Consider the following 17,395-nt stretch of genomic DNA (forward strand, 5'->3'; position numbering starts at 1 on the left):
TACTACTATGTTTGCGGCTATGGTCGTGTGAATGGAATCACGCGGCCTGTTTAACCTACCAAAGATTTCTACCAGCCCACAGAGGAAGGGATCTGGAGATACAGGCAAGAATTCCACCATCCCCACCAACTAAAATGTAAGCACTTAAGGAGGGCAAACAGTGCCTCCTATTTCTATGTCCCCCCGTTTTACCTAGCATCTGGTTGGGTATATAGCTGCCCCCTGAAAAATACACGTGGCATGACAAGAACCATCATGAGGGTCAGACCCAGCCTTGGTCTATGACTACAAAGACAAACACACACACACACACACACACACACACACACACATTTTGAACCCTCTGCTTCCTACAAACCACATGAATTTCTTGTCCAAAAAAACTGAGAAATAAATGGCAGCCTCATCATCCCTGGAGAGAAAGTGTATTATCAGCAAACTCTTTGCAAACTCAGATCCCTTTACTTTGTAACTACAAACAAGGGAAGTGTCCCATCGTCACCCAGGAACCATGACACTTCTGCCTGGGACCCAGCCGTATTAGAGATTTACCGTGTGGCCTCAGGCAACTTATTCAACCTCGCAGTGTCTTGATCTCTTCATCTGGAAAATGAAAATGCTACCTACAGCATGGGCACAGTGTTTCAAGATTAATGCACGAGGCCGATGTTGAAATGCAACATTGTGGGGGGAAATGTCTACTCCAGGGGAGGAAGTCAGGCAGAGCAATGCACTTCTGGGTGGTTACGACATATGCAGCATTGCAAAAGTGGGCCTGAAGGTCAGTAGCACACATGACAAGTGCAAAAAGCCATTTCTGATGGAGAGAATTATAGACCTGGAGTCTTTTATTGTTATTGCCAAGAGGAGTTAATAAAGCAAACAAAGCAAAGGGTCGGGAACCCTAATTTATCACACATATTGATACAGACCTGATATTGACAGGCAACGAGCCACTTTTAGATTCAGATCAATAAATCCATCTCATAATACAGCACAATCCCAACACTTCACCCCCAAATCCATCCATCCAGATATTAGAAATCCATCCTGCTTTGCCTGCAGTCTGTCAAATGTCACCACAGAGTGCTGAAGCCACCCTGCCAAGTCTATATCCTGAACTAAATCCCAATGGAAACTTCCCAGATATAAATAACCACTATGAACATACAGGGAAGAAAAATAGCTATGAAGTTCCACTCTTACTTTTTTTTTTTTCCTTTTAGCCTGTGACAAGTAAAAATCATAGAGTTACTCACTCTCCAAAAAACAATCTAAAGCCAGAAGGTTTAACCAATTCAATTTTCTAGTCACTGTGACAACTATTTTCATCTGTGAAACAGCGTTTGGGGCACATTTACAGGCCTAATCCCATGGCGCTCTCACGGGCAGCCCCTGCTGGAAACTCTGACAGCGGCTTCTGTTCCTGGGCTCACTGTGGGCAATGGCATTTGATGACACTCGGGGTCTCGTGGCATGAAGACAGATTCTTTATCTACAGTCAGAGACAGAGAAACCTTCCTTCCACTTACGGCTGAGATCCTAGGGAACCCACTAAGAGGAAATTCTAGTTTAACAGGAGGTGGGGACACCCACCCAATGCTTGCCAGGCCCAGGAGAGAAGCATAAAGAAGAGAGAAAACTGAGGTTGAACACTGGGGTATCTGGACCCGAATCATGCAGAGCAAAGAGTGTGCAGTCTTAGATAAATCACTTCACCTCCCTGAGCCTCGATTTCCCCACTGTCAGCAGGTGAAGCTGGCTTTTGTGGGAACCAATAGCATGAAAGCCCCTGGCACAACACCTATCACATAGCAAGTGCTCAATAAATATTTACTGAAACATAATCTCAAACAAGAAATGGTGAATTACTGATATCACTCATTAACCAACGGGCAAAGTGTAGTTATGAATGCATACCATAAGGCCAAGCACAAAATGGCAGGAATAAAGAGGTAAGGGGAATGGACATGACACTTGTTCTCAGAATAAGAGGAAACACACAGTAATGGATTAGGAAACCAGTCATTCTAGACAGGAGACCCAGATCTGGGGTCTGAGGGGCAGGCATCCACACCTAGGGTTGGGGGACTGTGGAATTATCCGAAATTTCTTGCCCAGAGGTGGCTGGTTACAATCTGGCTTCCTGCAATTTATAGACTAACTCTTTGCTTGCCCAGGGAATGCAAACTCACTTTAATATGAGCTTCAAACAGGTTGTTAGAAAGGTAAATCTGCTGCACACATAAAAGCCTAAGCATGGATTGGTTTAGGATTATCTGGGCTTTTAGATTTTTCCAACCACATCCAAAGGAGAGATACAGGGGCAGATACAACTGCCATTCTGGAAAGCTGAAGATAAATTAAAAGGCCAGGTAAAGTATTAAACTCTCTCCTATTGAATTGCATTGGGCATTTGCATCCTTGGGGCATGGCCTCTTTGGAATCTGTCTTCATTCACAATAAAAAGAAGGAGAAGGGCGGGGCGCCTGGGTGGCTCAGTGGGTTGAGCATCCGACCTCGGCTCAGGTCATGATCTCACATTCCGTGAGTTCGAGCCCCACATCAGGCTCTGGGCTGACAGCTCAGAGCCTGGAGCCTGCTTCAGATTCTGTGTCTCCCTCTCTCTGACCCTCCCCGGTTCATGCTCTGTCTCTCTCTGTCTCAAAAATAAATAAACATTAAAAAAAAAAAAAAGAAGAAGAGGAAGGAGAAGGGGAAGAGGTGGCAGAGGAGAGAAGAAGAAAAGAAGGCAGAGGAAGGACAGAAGACAGGGGAAGGGAAGAGAAACTGAAAGATTCCAAATTAGCCAAGAGCTCAGTCTGGTCCCTCCATAGACATTCAGCAGCAAGGGGGGGCGGGGCGGGGTGGGGGCGGGGGTGGTGGTTGCAGTTTTCCCCTCCTCAAAGGAACTGCAGGAAATGGGAGTGAACTTGGCAGGCTACAAAGCCTTCCCTTCCCGTGGCTCCGCACCCTGAGGAAAGCCTACCTGTTTCTTCCCTAGAGCTTAAGGGTTTTACTGCATTTTACATAGCAATGATGGGGACACAAGAGTCCCCCACGATGGTTCCATCTCTCCTTGCCCCAGAATTTCCCAGGCCAAAATCACCCGGAGACCACCTACAGGACTGTCATCATGTTGGATGCTGACCCTACTATTATTCCTTCTATGTGACTCCTCCAAATCAAGGTACTTTTCAAAAGTTTACTATTGTTCCAGGCAAAAATATCTGTAACAGCATGGTTTTTATGGTGCTACTTGTATCTTCCTAATACACACGAGCGTAAATCATCATGCTGCCTGTGTTTAAACCCAGGCTCTGCCACTGACAGCTGTATGATCTTGGACAAGTTACTGAACCTCTCTGTGCGCCAGGTTCATGGCCTATTAAACGACAGCACCTGCTTCATAGAGTTAACGTGATGATTAAATTAGTTACTACTGGGAAAATATTTGTGCCATCTAGAACCTTCTACACAAACAACTCTCTGGGGAACACTGAAGGCACGAAAGCATACACCCTCTGTTACCTCAAGATGGGTTTATACGGTTCCTCTTCTTTGGAAGGCTCTATTTCTCCCCTCCTGGCCCCATCCGACAACCGCAATCAAAACCAATAGGCACACACTCTCATTCCTGTCCTCGTGAAAGCCGACCTGTCTGAAGGTCGACTTTAAATGGATATACTAGCAATTACAACCACTTCTTTAGTATCTATTATTCTGCAGGCCCTGTGCTCAATACTCTGAGTACAATTGTCTAATTTAATCTTGTATACCTGCTCTCTGAGGAAGACCCAGACTTGGAGAGATTAGGTAATTCTCCTAAGATCCTACAACCAGCAGGTAGGAGAGTTAGGATTCAAAGCCGGGTCCACCCACCTCCCGGCCTGTGCGTATCCCCCTGAGCCACGGGGCCCCGCCACCACAGTCACTCTCCCAGGCGCCCGTCTCAGCATCCAGCCGGACACGGGCTTTCTTTCCTCTCCCACTGAGGGACCTCCCCCACTGGACTTAGTAACCACTTTATAATATAATGACTTACCCGTTTTGTCTTTCCTCCTCTATGATTCAGAGTTATCTTTTCTATTTTAAGCATGGGGGGAGGAAGTCATTCTCAAATTTCCCTAAATTTGAAAAAGGGTTACGTTACACCGAGCCAAGTTTAACATTTTCTCTGCAATTCCAGTCAGCTTTATCAACGCCGAATATTATAACGTTCTTTGACATAAACGTAACTTTAGGGCAATTTTTCTCTGCATGGTACGGGATGACTGTTAACAAATCAGACGCCTGAGCCCCTCTCTGGAGCTACTGCATCAGATTCTCTGGGTTAAGGACCAGGACTCACTCAAGTTTCAGAATGACCGCCTTAGGCAATGGTTGGGCATTTGACCCTGCTTAAAACTTCTAGACACTGTGTTTTAAGTTCTTGTGTCTGCATTTCATGGTTTTCCTGACCTCTCCCACCCTGCACGTTGACAGCTATCATTTATCACTGTCAACCAACATTGCTGCATGAATTTTGCCTGTTTTATCTTTTAGCCACCCATCGTATGGTTTCCAAGCCATCTGATTTCTTTTCAGCTTCAGAACACTTTCCTGAAAACTGATGTTTAGGCAGATGCCAATAAAAAGTACATAATCTCAGAGCTATCCCAATGGAACATGAGCGAGTGGCCTGGATTCCAACCCCAGTTCCCCCTTCTCACCACCAGCCATCATCACCACCACCAATGGTGGCCCTGAGGCCCCTCTCCAGATTCCCTAGGCTTCACAGAAAGCATTTCCAAAACCACTGAAATAAGGCAACCTTCTGGTAGACCTAGCCACAATTTCAGAGACAGACACCTTATCTCTTATAAATATTCAAGATTATCAGACAAGGATTTTTTTTTTCATGAGAATTTGTCAGTGTTGTCCAAAGTCAAGTGTGTATTCTGTTTTATTTGAGATGATATCACCAGATTTATAAATAATTCCTATATTATATTTGCGAAGTCATCCTTTATAGTGAATATGCTTAACATGGAAAAGGATGGCCTCGTTGTATTAGTAATCGGACTACCATTTACTTTTGGAAGACTCTCGGAAAAATAATGGTCGAGGGAATTTTCCTTTTTTAAAAAAGATCTCTCCTGTGAATGAGAATGTCAGAGCATCCAGAAAAAAATTCTAACCTTTAAAATTTTAGGTATCTTCTTTTGGCCATGTTCCAAATATGTTAGTATATTAATAGTCTAAAAATAAATTTCAAGCACTAGTTTTTAAACCTGAAAAAGAAAATTTCAGCCAAGTTCTCTTGCTGCTCTGTTTGGCTTTTTCCTCTGATACTTATAATTTTGAGATGCAGAATTTAGGAAGTAAATTTAACATATGTGCACTAGAGGTGGGAGAGAGGGCATGTGATTTCTCTGGTAACTTAGGACAAAGTTCAAAGTCATGTCTATAGAGAAAGATAATCAATGTGACTGAACACATGATAATTAATTAATTAATGATAAGTAAAAAAAAAAAAGTGTGCAGAGTATTCCTTTAGTACTCTCGTCACAATTTTGCAGCTCTGAGAAGTTTTCAAAATAAAATTGAGGGAGAATGTTCAAAAGCATGCACAAATAAGGGGAGGGGGGAAAAGTTACAGAGAGGGAGGGAGGCAAACTGTAAGAGACTCTTAAATCCTGAGAAAAAACTGAGGATTCATGGGGGGGGGGGGAGCGGAAATGGGTGATGGGCATTGAGGAGGGCACCTGCTGGGATGAGCACTGAGTATTGTATGGAAACCAATTTGACAATAAATTCTATTTAATAAGTAAATAAATAAATAAATAAATACACAACAAAAATGAAAAAAAAAAAAAAAAGCCTGCACAAATAAATCACAGTCATACACAAAAAACCAATACATTCAATAGGCCTGGACTAGGGTAAGGAAAATAGGGCCTCTGAGGTGCAAGGGCTAAAGGAAGTACCCCGAGAGTGAGCCCCCCTCGGCTCTGGCATAACTCTGAGAGCAAGCGGCTCCTTAAATTCCACACCCTCCGTGTCTTCCTTGTTTCACCCTGTGTGGGTGCCCAATATTTTCACCTGCTTTCTCAAACTGATGGTAGCAGTCCTACAGAGCAAAAGTTACAGTCAATTTTATCCACGCCTGCATTCGCTCATTTTTCCTCCAAACATGTACTGAGTCCCAGCCGGATGCTAAGGGACGACTCAGCTGGGAACCCACACTGCGGCCAGTAACCCTTCTGACTCTCACGAAATCGTCTTCAACCAAATGTGTGTCATTCATGTATTCATCTGTGCGTTAGGTGCCAGGGACTCTCTGATGCCAGACCAGTCCCTGCTAAACTCTCTTACTGTCTGCCAGACATTGCCTTAATACTATTATTTTTATCAGCAGCAGCCGCAGCATTTACCCGTCTATTGCCCCAACTCTTCTAGGACGGGGAATGGGTATTATCCAGCTTTGTTTTCTCAGCCAGCTACCATTCACTGGCTGCTTACAACCTGTCATTTTCTAGGCTCCTCTAGATGCTAACTCAGTAAAGCCCTGCACCAAGGCTGATCCTCCTTTTGCAGATAAGCAAACGGGAGAGATTAAGTATCTTTCCTAGGGTCACACAGCTTGCAAGAGGCCATGCCAGGGTCTGATCCAGGAGCCCAGCTCTGGAGTCTCCCATCTCAGCAATTCCACTAAGCTATCTAGAAATTATGACCCAAAGAGCTGCTCCCCAGCTCCAAAGGGCACTCAGCCTGCTCTTCACCCATTATTACCTAGAAAGATCTAGAGGGCACCAGGGACACTTTCAGCGAAATGAGCCTCGACTCCCACCACCTGGGCAGGCAAGTCAGACTTTGGGGGACTTCCTGCTTAATTTCACCTTGTCTAAATATAACCAACTAAAAATAACCCAAAAGGGAAGTGTCTCAGAACCGCCAGAGAAGCAGCAGAAGGCTGCAGGGGACGTGATGGGAAAGAATGATCTCGGCCTCCCTAAAACACTGCGATGCTTTCCAACATCAGCAACTTGCACATTGATGAGAAAACAAAGTTTCCAATTATTGAAATTCCATAGTGTATTTAATTATGCAATTATCTTATTGTAGTAACAAGTGCTAGGGCATAGCAGCAGTTGCCGAGATATTTGCAGTTGAAAAGTGCAGAATTTATTCTTCCCCCTGGCTGATTACTTCTCATGAGTCTGTCCATTTTTTCTGGGATTATGGAAATGGTCCTATTTCTGAACCGCTTCGTTCAGAAACCCAACGCAAATCACACCCCACCTTTGCCACTCCAACTTTGAAGCAGGACCCCACTACCGACCGAGCATATTTCAGGGGAAAATGTCTACAGATTCACGTCCCCTTTTGTTCTCATTAGTCACTTCGGGCTCTTTCCTCTTTTGAAATTCAAATAAATATAATGTAAATATAAATAAAAAAGCACTCATACAAGTCACACATTTTCAGTGATGCGAGCACAAATACAGTCTTGTTCATTTGCTTAATAGGGACTTGCCCCAAAGGATTCATGTATCAGACCGCAAAAGTCAGAGGATTTCATCCAAACATCTAAAATAGGTATGCTGTGATATTCTCGCGCACTTCTCTTTGCCACAGTCACCTCGGCAAATGTGAAATGTAATCATGCAAAATTAAACATTCCATACATTTTCTATTCATTTTCTAACACCCTCCCTATACTCCAAAATAGGCTATCACACTTTCAAGTTTATAGGAGCAAAAAGTGAATCAAATTTCTTGTTTCTGAAAGCATTACAAGTAATAGGTCTTTTCACTTAGGGCTGTTCGTCTAAGAATCACCAGGCTCTTTACACATAAAACAGAATTAACCCATACAGTGTGCTACATCCTACCCAATGGGACTCCTCCTGGCTGATGATCACTCATGGGGAAGCCATACCTGCATTTTCTCAGGCTAAATTTGGTCCAGGCTATTAGGAATGATGTTTCATTTACTTGAGCATGACCAAGAGGCACAGTCATAGGTAGGAAAACCTATTCTCCCAAATAAGTGATAGTTTAGAACACAAACTCTAGACCCATAGATTCTAGCCTGGTGTTGGAATCCCAATTTGCTACTTTTCAGCTGTGAGATGATGGAGGGAATCCCTTCATTTCCCTGGGCATCAGTTTTTGTAGAGGTAAAACTGGGATAATAATAGGACCTACCCCATAGGGTTATGGAGGGGATGAAATGAGTTAACACATGGAAGTCACCAAAAGCAGTAACTGTTATCGTTTTGTCTCACCCACATACACCTGATCCCTTTCAAAGCCATTTGACAACAATGACCTCATTAAGGTCTCCGTCTTCCTATGAAGTAGTGGGAGCAGATGTTACTATCCCCATTCTACAGGTGAAGAAAGCGAGATTCAGACAGGGCTGCTGGAGGTCAGGACTAGAACCCCTGGAACCCAGTCTAGTATTCTCCCACTGTTGGTCTTTATATCCAGAACAAACTGATTCAGTGACCCAGACTTATTTCGGGGGAGGGGGGATGTGCACGGGGAAGGGGGTATTCTCTCAAACAAGATACGGGAAGCATTCTGTTGCCAAGGCTTATTTTGCACACAAAAAAAGACCCAGATCGGCAGAAGACACATCAACAAGACTGCCTTAATCACGATTTGTGCTAACTACGAAATGTAAGTTAATTTCATGCCTTGCATTCACAGACAAAAAGGTTCAGAGCTGTTTAAATTCTCTTCAGCCCAATGACAGTTAGTAAACAGGATGCTTCCTGTTCTAATGCTTGAAATCACCCTTCGTATCTCAATATATTATTTATGCACTCAGCTTAAAATAAACAGCAACTCTGAAGTAGGTGAGTGGGCTCATCTAGTGCGAACTTTTTTTTTTTCACTCTGACAGTTACTTTAAAACATCGGTAAACAACCTTAATTCACTTCCAACGAATTAGTAGGCTATTGCTGTGTCTCCAGGAGGCAAGTGGATTGTATTATTAACCAAAGCAACTTTCTCCCTGTCAATCATCTGCACCTCACAGAGGGATGTGGGCTTTGCTGTCTCATTACTCAAACCAATCCATGGGCGCACGTGATTCCAGACGATTTCCTCGAGGTCATTCTCTTCTGGACCTTTGATTAGATCTCTTGACTCTGGGATGCAGAATGGGGCCTGAAGAAGGTAGATTCTCAGTGCTGCTTGTTAAGAAACATATAGACAAATGAGAGTCTTTCCAGAGGGGTAGAAGATTTGGAAGTCATAACACAGAAGGTCCAGTTGTTGAGGGAATGGCAACTGACAAAGAGGCCATGTTCAGGGGGACCCGATAGTGCCACTAAATAGTTGAAAGGGTATCACTTTGGAGGAGAAAGTCATTCTTTGTGGATAGTGATAGTAAAATTAGGACCCAAGGGTGGAAGATACATGAGGGTAGGTTTGAGTTCAACTTGAGAAAGAATCCCGTAACTGAAAAGAGTTGCCTCTTGAGGTAGTCAATCTGTCCCTAGAGGTTCTAGGGCACCCACCGGATGGAATCCTTAGAACTGGCCAGGAAAAGGCACTAGATGAGATGTGTAGGGACCCATCCAGACATAAGATCTTACAACCCCATGAATCTCAATAAAACAGGCTTCAATAAGCAGTCACAACCCTTTTTAGACTTTTTATGCTAGGAGTTTTTAAGGGGTGACAGCTATTCCATATATATATATATAAAATATATATATTTATTTATATACACACACACACACACCATGGGTTAAGCACTGGGCGTGTCATTGACCAGTCTACTCACTCACACAACACCAGGGCATTGGCTGACCTAGCAAAATAAAAAGATGTACCATTCAGTGGGGAAAATCAGATGAAGCAGTTGCTTCCGTCTAGTACCCTTTCTGCCTGCTCTTTGGCTTTGTAGCTTGCAACCCTCGGCCATTCCACGGATAGGAGGCCACTCCCAAGTCACCTGGGCTGTAACGTGGTCCAGAAGAGGTGATTCACACTTAACTCACCTTGCTAGTTGACCTCCTTCCTTTATCTCAATTCTGGAAACACAATACTTAGCAACGTGCCTAAGGGATGTCTAACTTAGTTTCATCATTAACAAAACATTGCTCACCCCATTGAAACATTCGGTCTTTCCCCGAAACCAATCATTTCTTTGATACACACACTGCTCAAAACCCAGAGTTAAATACAAATCAAAAAAATTAAGAAGAAGAACAAAGAGAAGAGAAGAGAAGAGAAGAGAAGAGAAGAGAAGAGAAGAGAAGAGAAAAAAAGGAGAGAGGTAGTGAAAGAGAAACAAAGACACCTTGCATTCATATCCAGGGTTTATATCAACATGTTCACATCGTTTGCAGACATGTATTCTTCCAAAGTGTCTGGAATATTCTCCCCATAGTTTGGGGAGGCGAGTCAGGCTTTTCTATATCCAACATATTGACAAAACATTAGAGAGTTCAGAAACATTAAGTTCCTCAAAGGAAGTCAGATTATCAATCTTTGGGTGTGAAACTTGGTGTTGCTAATTTCCTAATACGGCAAGAGCAGACATCTGGTATTTGCACTTTGGAGTAATAGAACATAACATGACAATAATGTGTTATACTTACAAAGTACCCTTCATCCATGGGGCTCCAATTTTACCAATATTAGTTCACTGATTTTCGCAAAAAACCTGAAAGGCAGAGGGTAAGTTTGTGTTACCCCCCACTATGAAGATGGGGATATTGAAATGCAATAGGCGAATACATTATTGGTCCATTATAACGACAGAATTCAGTAACACAGGGCAAGAATTACGATTTTCTCCTTCCCCATCCCAGTGCAACTTTACCGCCCATCTTTCCCTTGGGGACTGATCTTTCCCACGTAATTTCCACCATAATATCAATGTATTAAACGCATTTTGCCCACAGAAAACAGTGCTGAATGTAACCCCTTGGTCTTATGAGCCCAGACACCAAGATCCCTTTAATACCACAGAAAAGGTTAGAAAAACTTCCCATCGTTTAAAACATAGTTTAAAATTTTAGATTGACAAAATACAAGCATCCAACTAAAATTTGGCCTGAAAATAATGTTACTACTGTTCAGTTTGTTATATACTTATGTTCACATGTCAGCATATGGACTTGTCTTTAAAAATGATTCCAAGGAAGTCAGAATGCTTCAGAAGTAATCTTGCTAACGGCATTTTTAGAAGGGTGTATTTTTAACAACCCTTTCTAGGACAGCCCATCCTTTCTACCACTCTCCGGCCATTTATTCCACTGAACAAATAATCAATATTTACAGCGTTCTTACTATGTACAAGTTTAGCACTGCATGTGGTTTCTTGGAGGACACAAAAATGTGTACGACATGGGTCCTACCATCAAGAAACTTACACTTTTGTGGTGTAATGATGTTAGTACAGTGACAATCCCTCTGTTCTAAAAGTCTCCAGAAAGATCTGACGGTTTCTGGACACTCTTGGTGAGTCATAGACACCAATCCCAGAAGGATGGCTCCTTCGGGGAATATTCTCAAAAAAGATGAGTCTGGGTTCTTTTTATGAGCCCTACTATTTGGGATGACACAAATGCTAAAAGATGTATCTTCAAACGTTTGACCCAGAATCTTCCCAAAGCCCATGATTTGAGGGTCATGATGTCTCACGATCTTCACCCCTTCAGCCACGCTGACCTCTTCGTTCGTCCTCAAATACCCAAGCATGTCCCCACCACAGGACCTCTGCCCTTACAATTATTCTCTCCACCTGGGACCATCCCGCAGCAGATACATCCATGATCTCTCCTCCTGCGCCTGTCTAACATACCTGCCACTCGTGTAACTCCAACCCCTTACCATTCTCTCTTTCTTGGTGAGGCTCGTCACCACCTTACAGTAAATGTTTCATCTCTTTGTTTGTCTTTCGATGCCCCACCCCATCCCCAACCAGGATAGAAACTCCATAACAGCAGGGCTTTTTTTGTTCACTACTAAATTCCAGGGTCAAGGCACTCCGTAAATATTGGTTGAACAAGTGACTGGCAAGGCTCAGCCGCGGGCTGTGCCCTTCTCTTGGATCTTCTTTCACTGGGATACTGAAATAATTACTGATCGATGAATTTCGATACTGGATCATAATAGATTTTTTTTTTTTTTCACCCAAAGGAAAAAACAAAACAAAGCAAAACCCCGCCAACATTCAGTGAAATGTTTCTGGGAAATATAGTAACCACGAGCTTTTATCATTTTCCCTTCTCTTGATTGCTCAAGCACCGGGCCAAGGGTCGGGTAACCTCGCTCTCTGGCCAGTGCCCCTGTGAGCTGCTCTGGGGCCCTGACCTCTTCATCCCCCTGGGCCTTGCTTGCCCAGCAGTAAAATAAGGAAGCTTCGGAAGCTGATTTCCAAGCTTCCTTCTGGTTCAGAAACGATGGAGATCAACACATAGGCAACAGACCAAATCATATTCACGTTTTTACATCTTCCGATTTACTAGCACTTTCTACGTATAAGCTTATCTGAAAGGTAGCAAGGCCATTTCATACTAAGTAAGCAGGAATCCCGGAGGGAAGGATGTTATTATCTAACTGTATCTATGAGCACACTGATTTGGGACAAACACCACAGATATCACTGAAAACCTGTTTCCCCGCCTCCCTCCCCCACTATCACACCACCAATATACGACAGACATGCAAAGAAAGATGCCACCTCAGCTGTTTATGACATCTTGAGTCACAGACACTTCACTGAGGTCTCTAAACAGATTTCTTGTTTACTCGCACATTAATAAAACTCGCCCCTTCGCCAGTCAGAATTTTTTTTTCCCCAAGCATCTGAACATCCGAAGAGATTTAGAAGCAATTAACATTCACGAGTAACAGAGCAATCAACATGGGAACCGCTAATGGGACTGGACAGAATCCAAAAGCAGATATTAGGATAATAGTGAGTCCCTGACACAGGTTATGGTGTTAATTCTGGAGGGCAGACTCATGGTACGTGTTCAGTAGCTTTGTGAGGTTGCTGGCACAGCCACGTATGCCTCTTCCATATATGGTTCCTAGCACCCAACAACACACTTTTTTTCTTTTAACCGCTATTGAAAAGAAGGCATTTTTGCATCGTTATGACACAACCCCTAGCATTAATGGTATATATTGAATTCAAGTTTATTTTTAAATTGCCTACCTGACAAAAATGTTAAAATGTCATTTTTTCCCACTTTGGGTCTCCAGACTATCTTCACCTGTTAGCTCTTGTAGCCAGAGGCCACAAAAATAAGAGCAATGAATTTCCACCTTGACGCTTCTTTTGCCCTTCCTTGGGCGCACACAGGTTCATACATCCCTTGTACACGGAAAGATACGGACATTCCCACCCCGACGAGCTCTAGGCTTGCCTCCTTGTCAGTTTTCCCAACATGTTTCTGATATCACCCCAGAAATCAGCACCCCTCCCCTTTTCTTTTCCGCCCCACTGAGGAAGTCTCCGAGTAATAGGGAATATTTCCATTGTTACTCTTCCTGCCTTCCATTTTCCTGCCTTCATCTCTGGTCACTAAACGCGTCTCAAATGCCAATGCTAAGCAAATCTATCTTTACCTCCCCTTGGACCACGTTCCTACTTCCCGGCCCTGGCTCTCCTTCTCCCTCAGCCTCAAATGCAGAAGACTCCACCTTCAGAGCCTTGACCTCCCCAGATCTATGCACTCTTCTGAATCCTCCCTTCCCGGTTCCCTCCCAGTCCTTCTCCTGGGTCATGTGGTCTCTCTCAGGACACCTTCCCTTACCTGTGGACACTGGGACCCACACAGACAGAACACCTGGTTTATTCCCTTCTTTCCCCCCCCCCCCCCTTAGGATATAATTAATCACAGCTTACTGTATAATTTGCTTTATTCTGTGGGGCTTAAGAAAATAAATTTGTTCCAAGGCAAGTCTTTTTTCAAGTACTTTAACATTAGTTACGTGCATTTAATTGGATAAACACCATTCATATTGATAGTATTTTTCTGGCTATTCTATTTCATTCATGCTCTAGTCTGTCCCTTTCTCCTTCCACTCTGCCATTTTGGGCTATTAAAGGGTCCCTTTTTCCTTAACAATCCAGGTTGGGGTTTTTTTTTTTTTTCCCCCCTTCACCTCCCCACCCTCAGCACATATCCATCATGAAAGCATGGCCCTATTTAAAGCTTTGGTTTATTCCCTGAGTACAACGGGCCACTGATACCCAATCTGCCACCACCCGGCTGTGTGTGTTAAATGCCTGTTTGACAAAGATTTTATGCAACAGAATCCACATTAAAGGGAAGCTACCAACAGACCCATTACTTCAGAATCCCTAACTTCATCTCTGCGTTTCCAGCACTAGCCCCGAAGCTGGGAGACACGAGCCCCCAAGAGCCTCTCCTGCACACACACACATCTTAATCATTGCGTCCCTGCCCCCGGGGCTCCCTCGCCACCCCAAGGGGCAGCCGTGGAGATTAAAGTGCTTCTGGGCTGTGGTCGTCCAACCAGCTGCGATCTCTACCTTTGGTCCCTAGGAAAACTTTTTGGCACAACGCCCCCCAGTGGCGCTCTCCATCCTGGCCGGGCCTCCGCTACCGTATCACCAAAGATCTTTGTGCTGCGACAGCAAGGGGCACAGAGCGGCGTCTTTTCATCCCGTCCCTGTTACTCTACGCCTTCCTGGACACTAGACTCTGGGGCTGTTTCTGTCTTGTAAACAGCCCTGTGCCCATTAACCTGGACGCCTTCAATATCTGCTGCACTGCAATAGTTAAGAATGTAGACTTCCTTTATTTACAGCCCTAAATAGGTTCTAACTACTCCTGAGAGAGAAGGAGATGAATAAAGAAAGCGATCGCAAGAGTTTGGGGAGAGCGGAAGCAATGGTGAAAATTTGTATTTGACCATTTGTTCTTTCACCAAATATTTACTGGGCACCTACTGGAGGTTTACAGTAGTAAATCAATGACCTCAAGAACATTCCCTCTCCCTCCCCGCCCCCGAGGAGTTCACATCCAAACACGGGGAGACACCCTGTAAGCAAATAAACAAGTAAATATATATGTCCAGCGGTGATAAATGCTATGGAGAAAAATAGAGCACGGGAGGCCAGGGAGGGTAGAGACATGAACCCACACTGCACGCGGCATTTATTGCCCCATGTCATGTCAATAAACATTTGTCACCAAGCTTCTGCGGCGCTTCAGGCCCTGGAATGGATTCTGGAGACACGGGCATATAGATGGATAGAGAGAGATGGGTGTGGATGTTGATGCACGAATACCCCACACTGGATTCCAGTCATTTGCACCTGAAGGCCGTGAAATTTTCACCAAGGGGTGGGGGGGGGAGGGGGTCTGTGTGTGGTGCCACACTGCCAACAGCAGTTTCTTTGAAAGGGCCACTAATGAATGCCATAAGGGGCCCCCAAAATGGGCAGGGTGTGGTGGAATCCGCGTCTGATTTGTTGAAGGGCAGGAATGTTGGAAGCATGGGGCATCGCGGCCTGGCTTGGCCAACCATGGGCCTGGCTCAGCTCCAGTGCTCGCCTCGCCGAGTGGCTAGAGGCAAGTTACATCCCCTCTTTACCCTTGCAAAATGAGGCCCACAGGCTACTGTGGGGTGCAAAGGCAGTAATGTAAGGAAAGTGCCCAGCACAGTGTCTGACGCTAATCGGACAGCTGAATCAATTGCTTCACTCGTCTCATCCAGAAGGAAAAAGGACATCACAAAGGCAACAGCTCCGAACAGACTATGTGTCTAGAGTAAGGATACAATAACGGCTTCTGCTTATTTCTTTTCTGTTTTTGTGGCCCAAGGGTTCTGGGGAATATAAGCAGATGTTACTAAAAAAAAAAAAAAAAAAAAAAAAGCCTCAATCAAATAAGTTTCAGACACAACAACAAATAAAATGAACTAACACAGGTCTCTTTATACTCCCTACCCTCCTATTCTAAAGAATACGCTGATGTGCATCACTTCTCTCCAGGAAACAGGAACCATGGGATGTGTGTTTCCCACCTTATCGGACGACGGAACCCTTGGGTGCGGTAAATCGCACGTGACAGTTGTTCAACGGAACAGACTTCGGGAAACGTGGTTTCGTGATAAGAACAAATGAATCCAAAGATAAGGAATATAGACTGTATTTGGTTTCGGTGTGGTCCGCTGGCTGTCTTCGAAGCGGCGGACTTGGGCGGATTTTCCGCAAACCAAGAGCCTGGCAGCAGCATCTCCTGTCCATTGGACCGCAGCAACTTCTCTCTTCCTATAAAAGAAGCCATTATTCTGGGGCCACAGTGCACAGGAGGCAAGTGTCGGCAACATCTGAACACTTCTCATTCCCTTGGACAGGTAATTCCCCTATTTTCCGCAATAAATGGGCTCTTAAAACGACTTTTGTTAATTATTCTCTTCAGAGCCAAAACCTCCTCTGGCTACACTGGGGAAACCTACTGCTTACAGTCACCCTGGGTTTTCTATATCATCTGAGTGCATCACAGTGAGCGTGCATCACTTTCATAAACAGAAAATCAATGGTGGGGCGGGGGAGGGGAAGGAAGATATTCTATAGGGATGTGTTGAGACACCATGATTAGTCCAAAAATTGCCTACTTGTACATGAAGATTTTTATAGATGAGGCTTTTCGTGAAGATCTTACTTAACGTCAGAACACCAGATAAATCTGAAGTGCAAGCAGCAGACAAAGAGGCCAGTAGGGCCAAGGTTATGCCTCACCGGCTTCCAATTCAACAGCAGAAAGAGAGAATGCATGTGATTCACCCACCTTCTCTGAGGCAAAAGAAGAGAGAAAGAGAGAGAATGTTATAGGGAAGGAAGGGAGGGAGAAGGAGGGAGGGGCGAGAGATAAGAAAGAGGGAGAAGAAGAAAGAAAGAAAGAAAGAAAGAAAGAAAGAAAGAAAGAAAGAAAGGAGGGAGAAGGGAGGAAGGAAGGGAGGGAGGTGGGAGGAAGGAAGGGAAGGAGGAGGCAGGGAGGAAGGAAGGGAGGGAGGAAGGAAGGGAAGGAGGAGGCAAGGAGGAAGGAAAGAAGGAAGGAAGGAAGGAAGGAAGGAAGGAAGAGGGGAAAGAGACAGAATAAGAGAGAGAAAGCAAGAGAGTGGGTAAGCAAGAGAATTGTTGAGAAGCCTAAGGTGGGGGAGGGGAACACAAGCCCAGAGATTAAGTTGACCCAAGTCAATACAAAAGGCTTTGTGCAAGGGCTCCGGCATTAATGGGATTTGGACTGCTAAAGCCCCGCGAACCAAGTACAGAACATAACCATAGACACCGGAGTTCTTTCTGAAATGGATGTCTTAAGTAATAGGAAGCTTAACTAGCAGGGACACTCACAGCATCTTGCATGGCTGCTGCCAGCTTGAGGCCTGGCTGGGAACCTG

The 17,395-nt window shown here is 44.3% G+C and overlaps 1 protein-coding gene across 1 annotated transcript in view; it reads right to left on the reverse strand.

The window, feature by feature from the left end:
* Positions 1-17,395, reverse strand: part of PPARGC1A (PPARG coactivator 1 alpha) — a 647,562-nt gene that overhangs the window by 449,863 nt on the left and 180,304 nt on the right. The window contains exon 2 of the mRNA XM_060655328.3: positions 10,606-10,670. Within this exon, the coding sequence (XP_060511311.1) occupies positions 10,606-10,623 (18 nt within the window). The 5' untranslated portion in view covers positions 10,624-10,670. The remainder of the gene's footprint in view (positions 1-10,605; positions 10,671-17,395) is intronic.

This window comes from Panthera onca, chromosome B1, assembly GCF_046562875.1.
Source record: "Panthera onca isolate mPanOnc1 chromosome B1, mPanOnc1 haplotype 2, whole genome shotgun sequence".
Lineage (NCBI taxonomy): Eukaryota > Metazoa > Chordata > Mammalia > Carnivora > Felidae > Panthera > Panthera onca.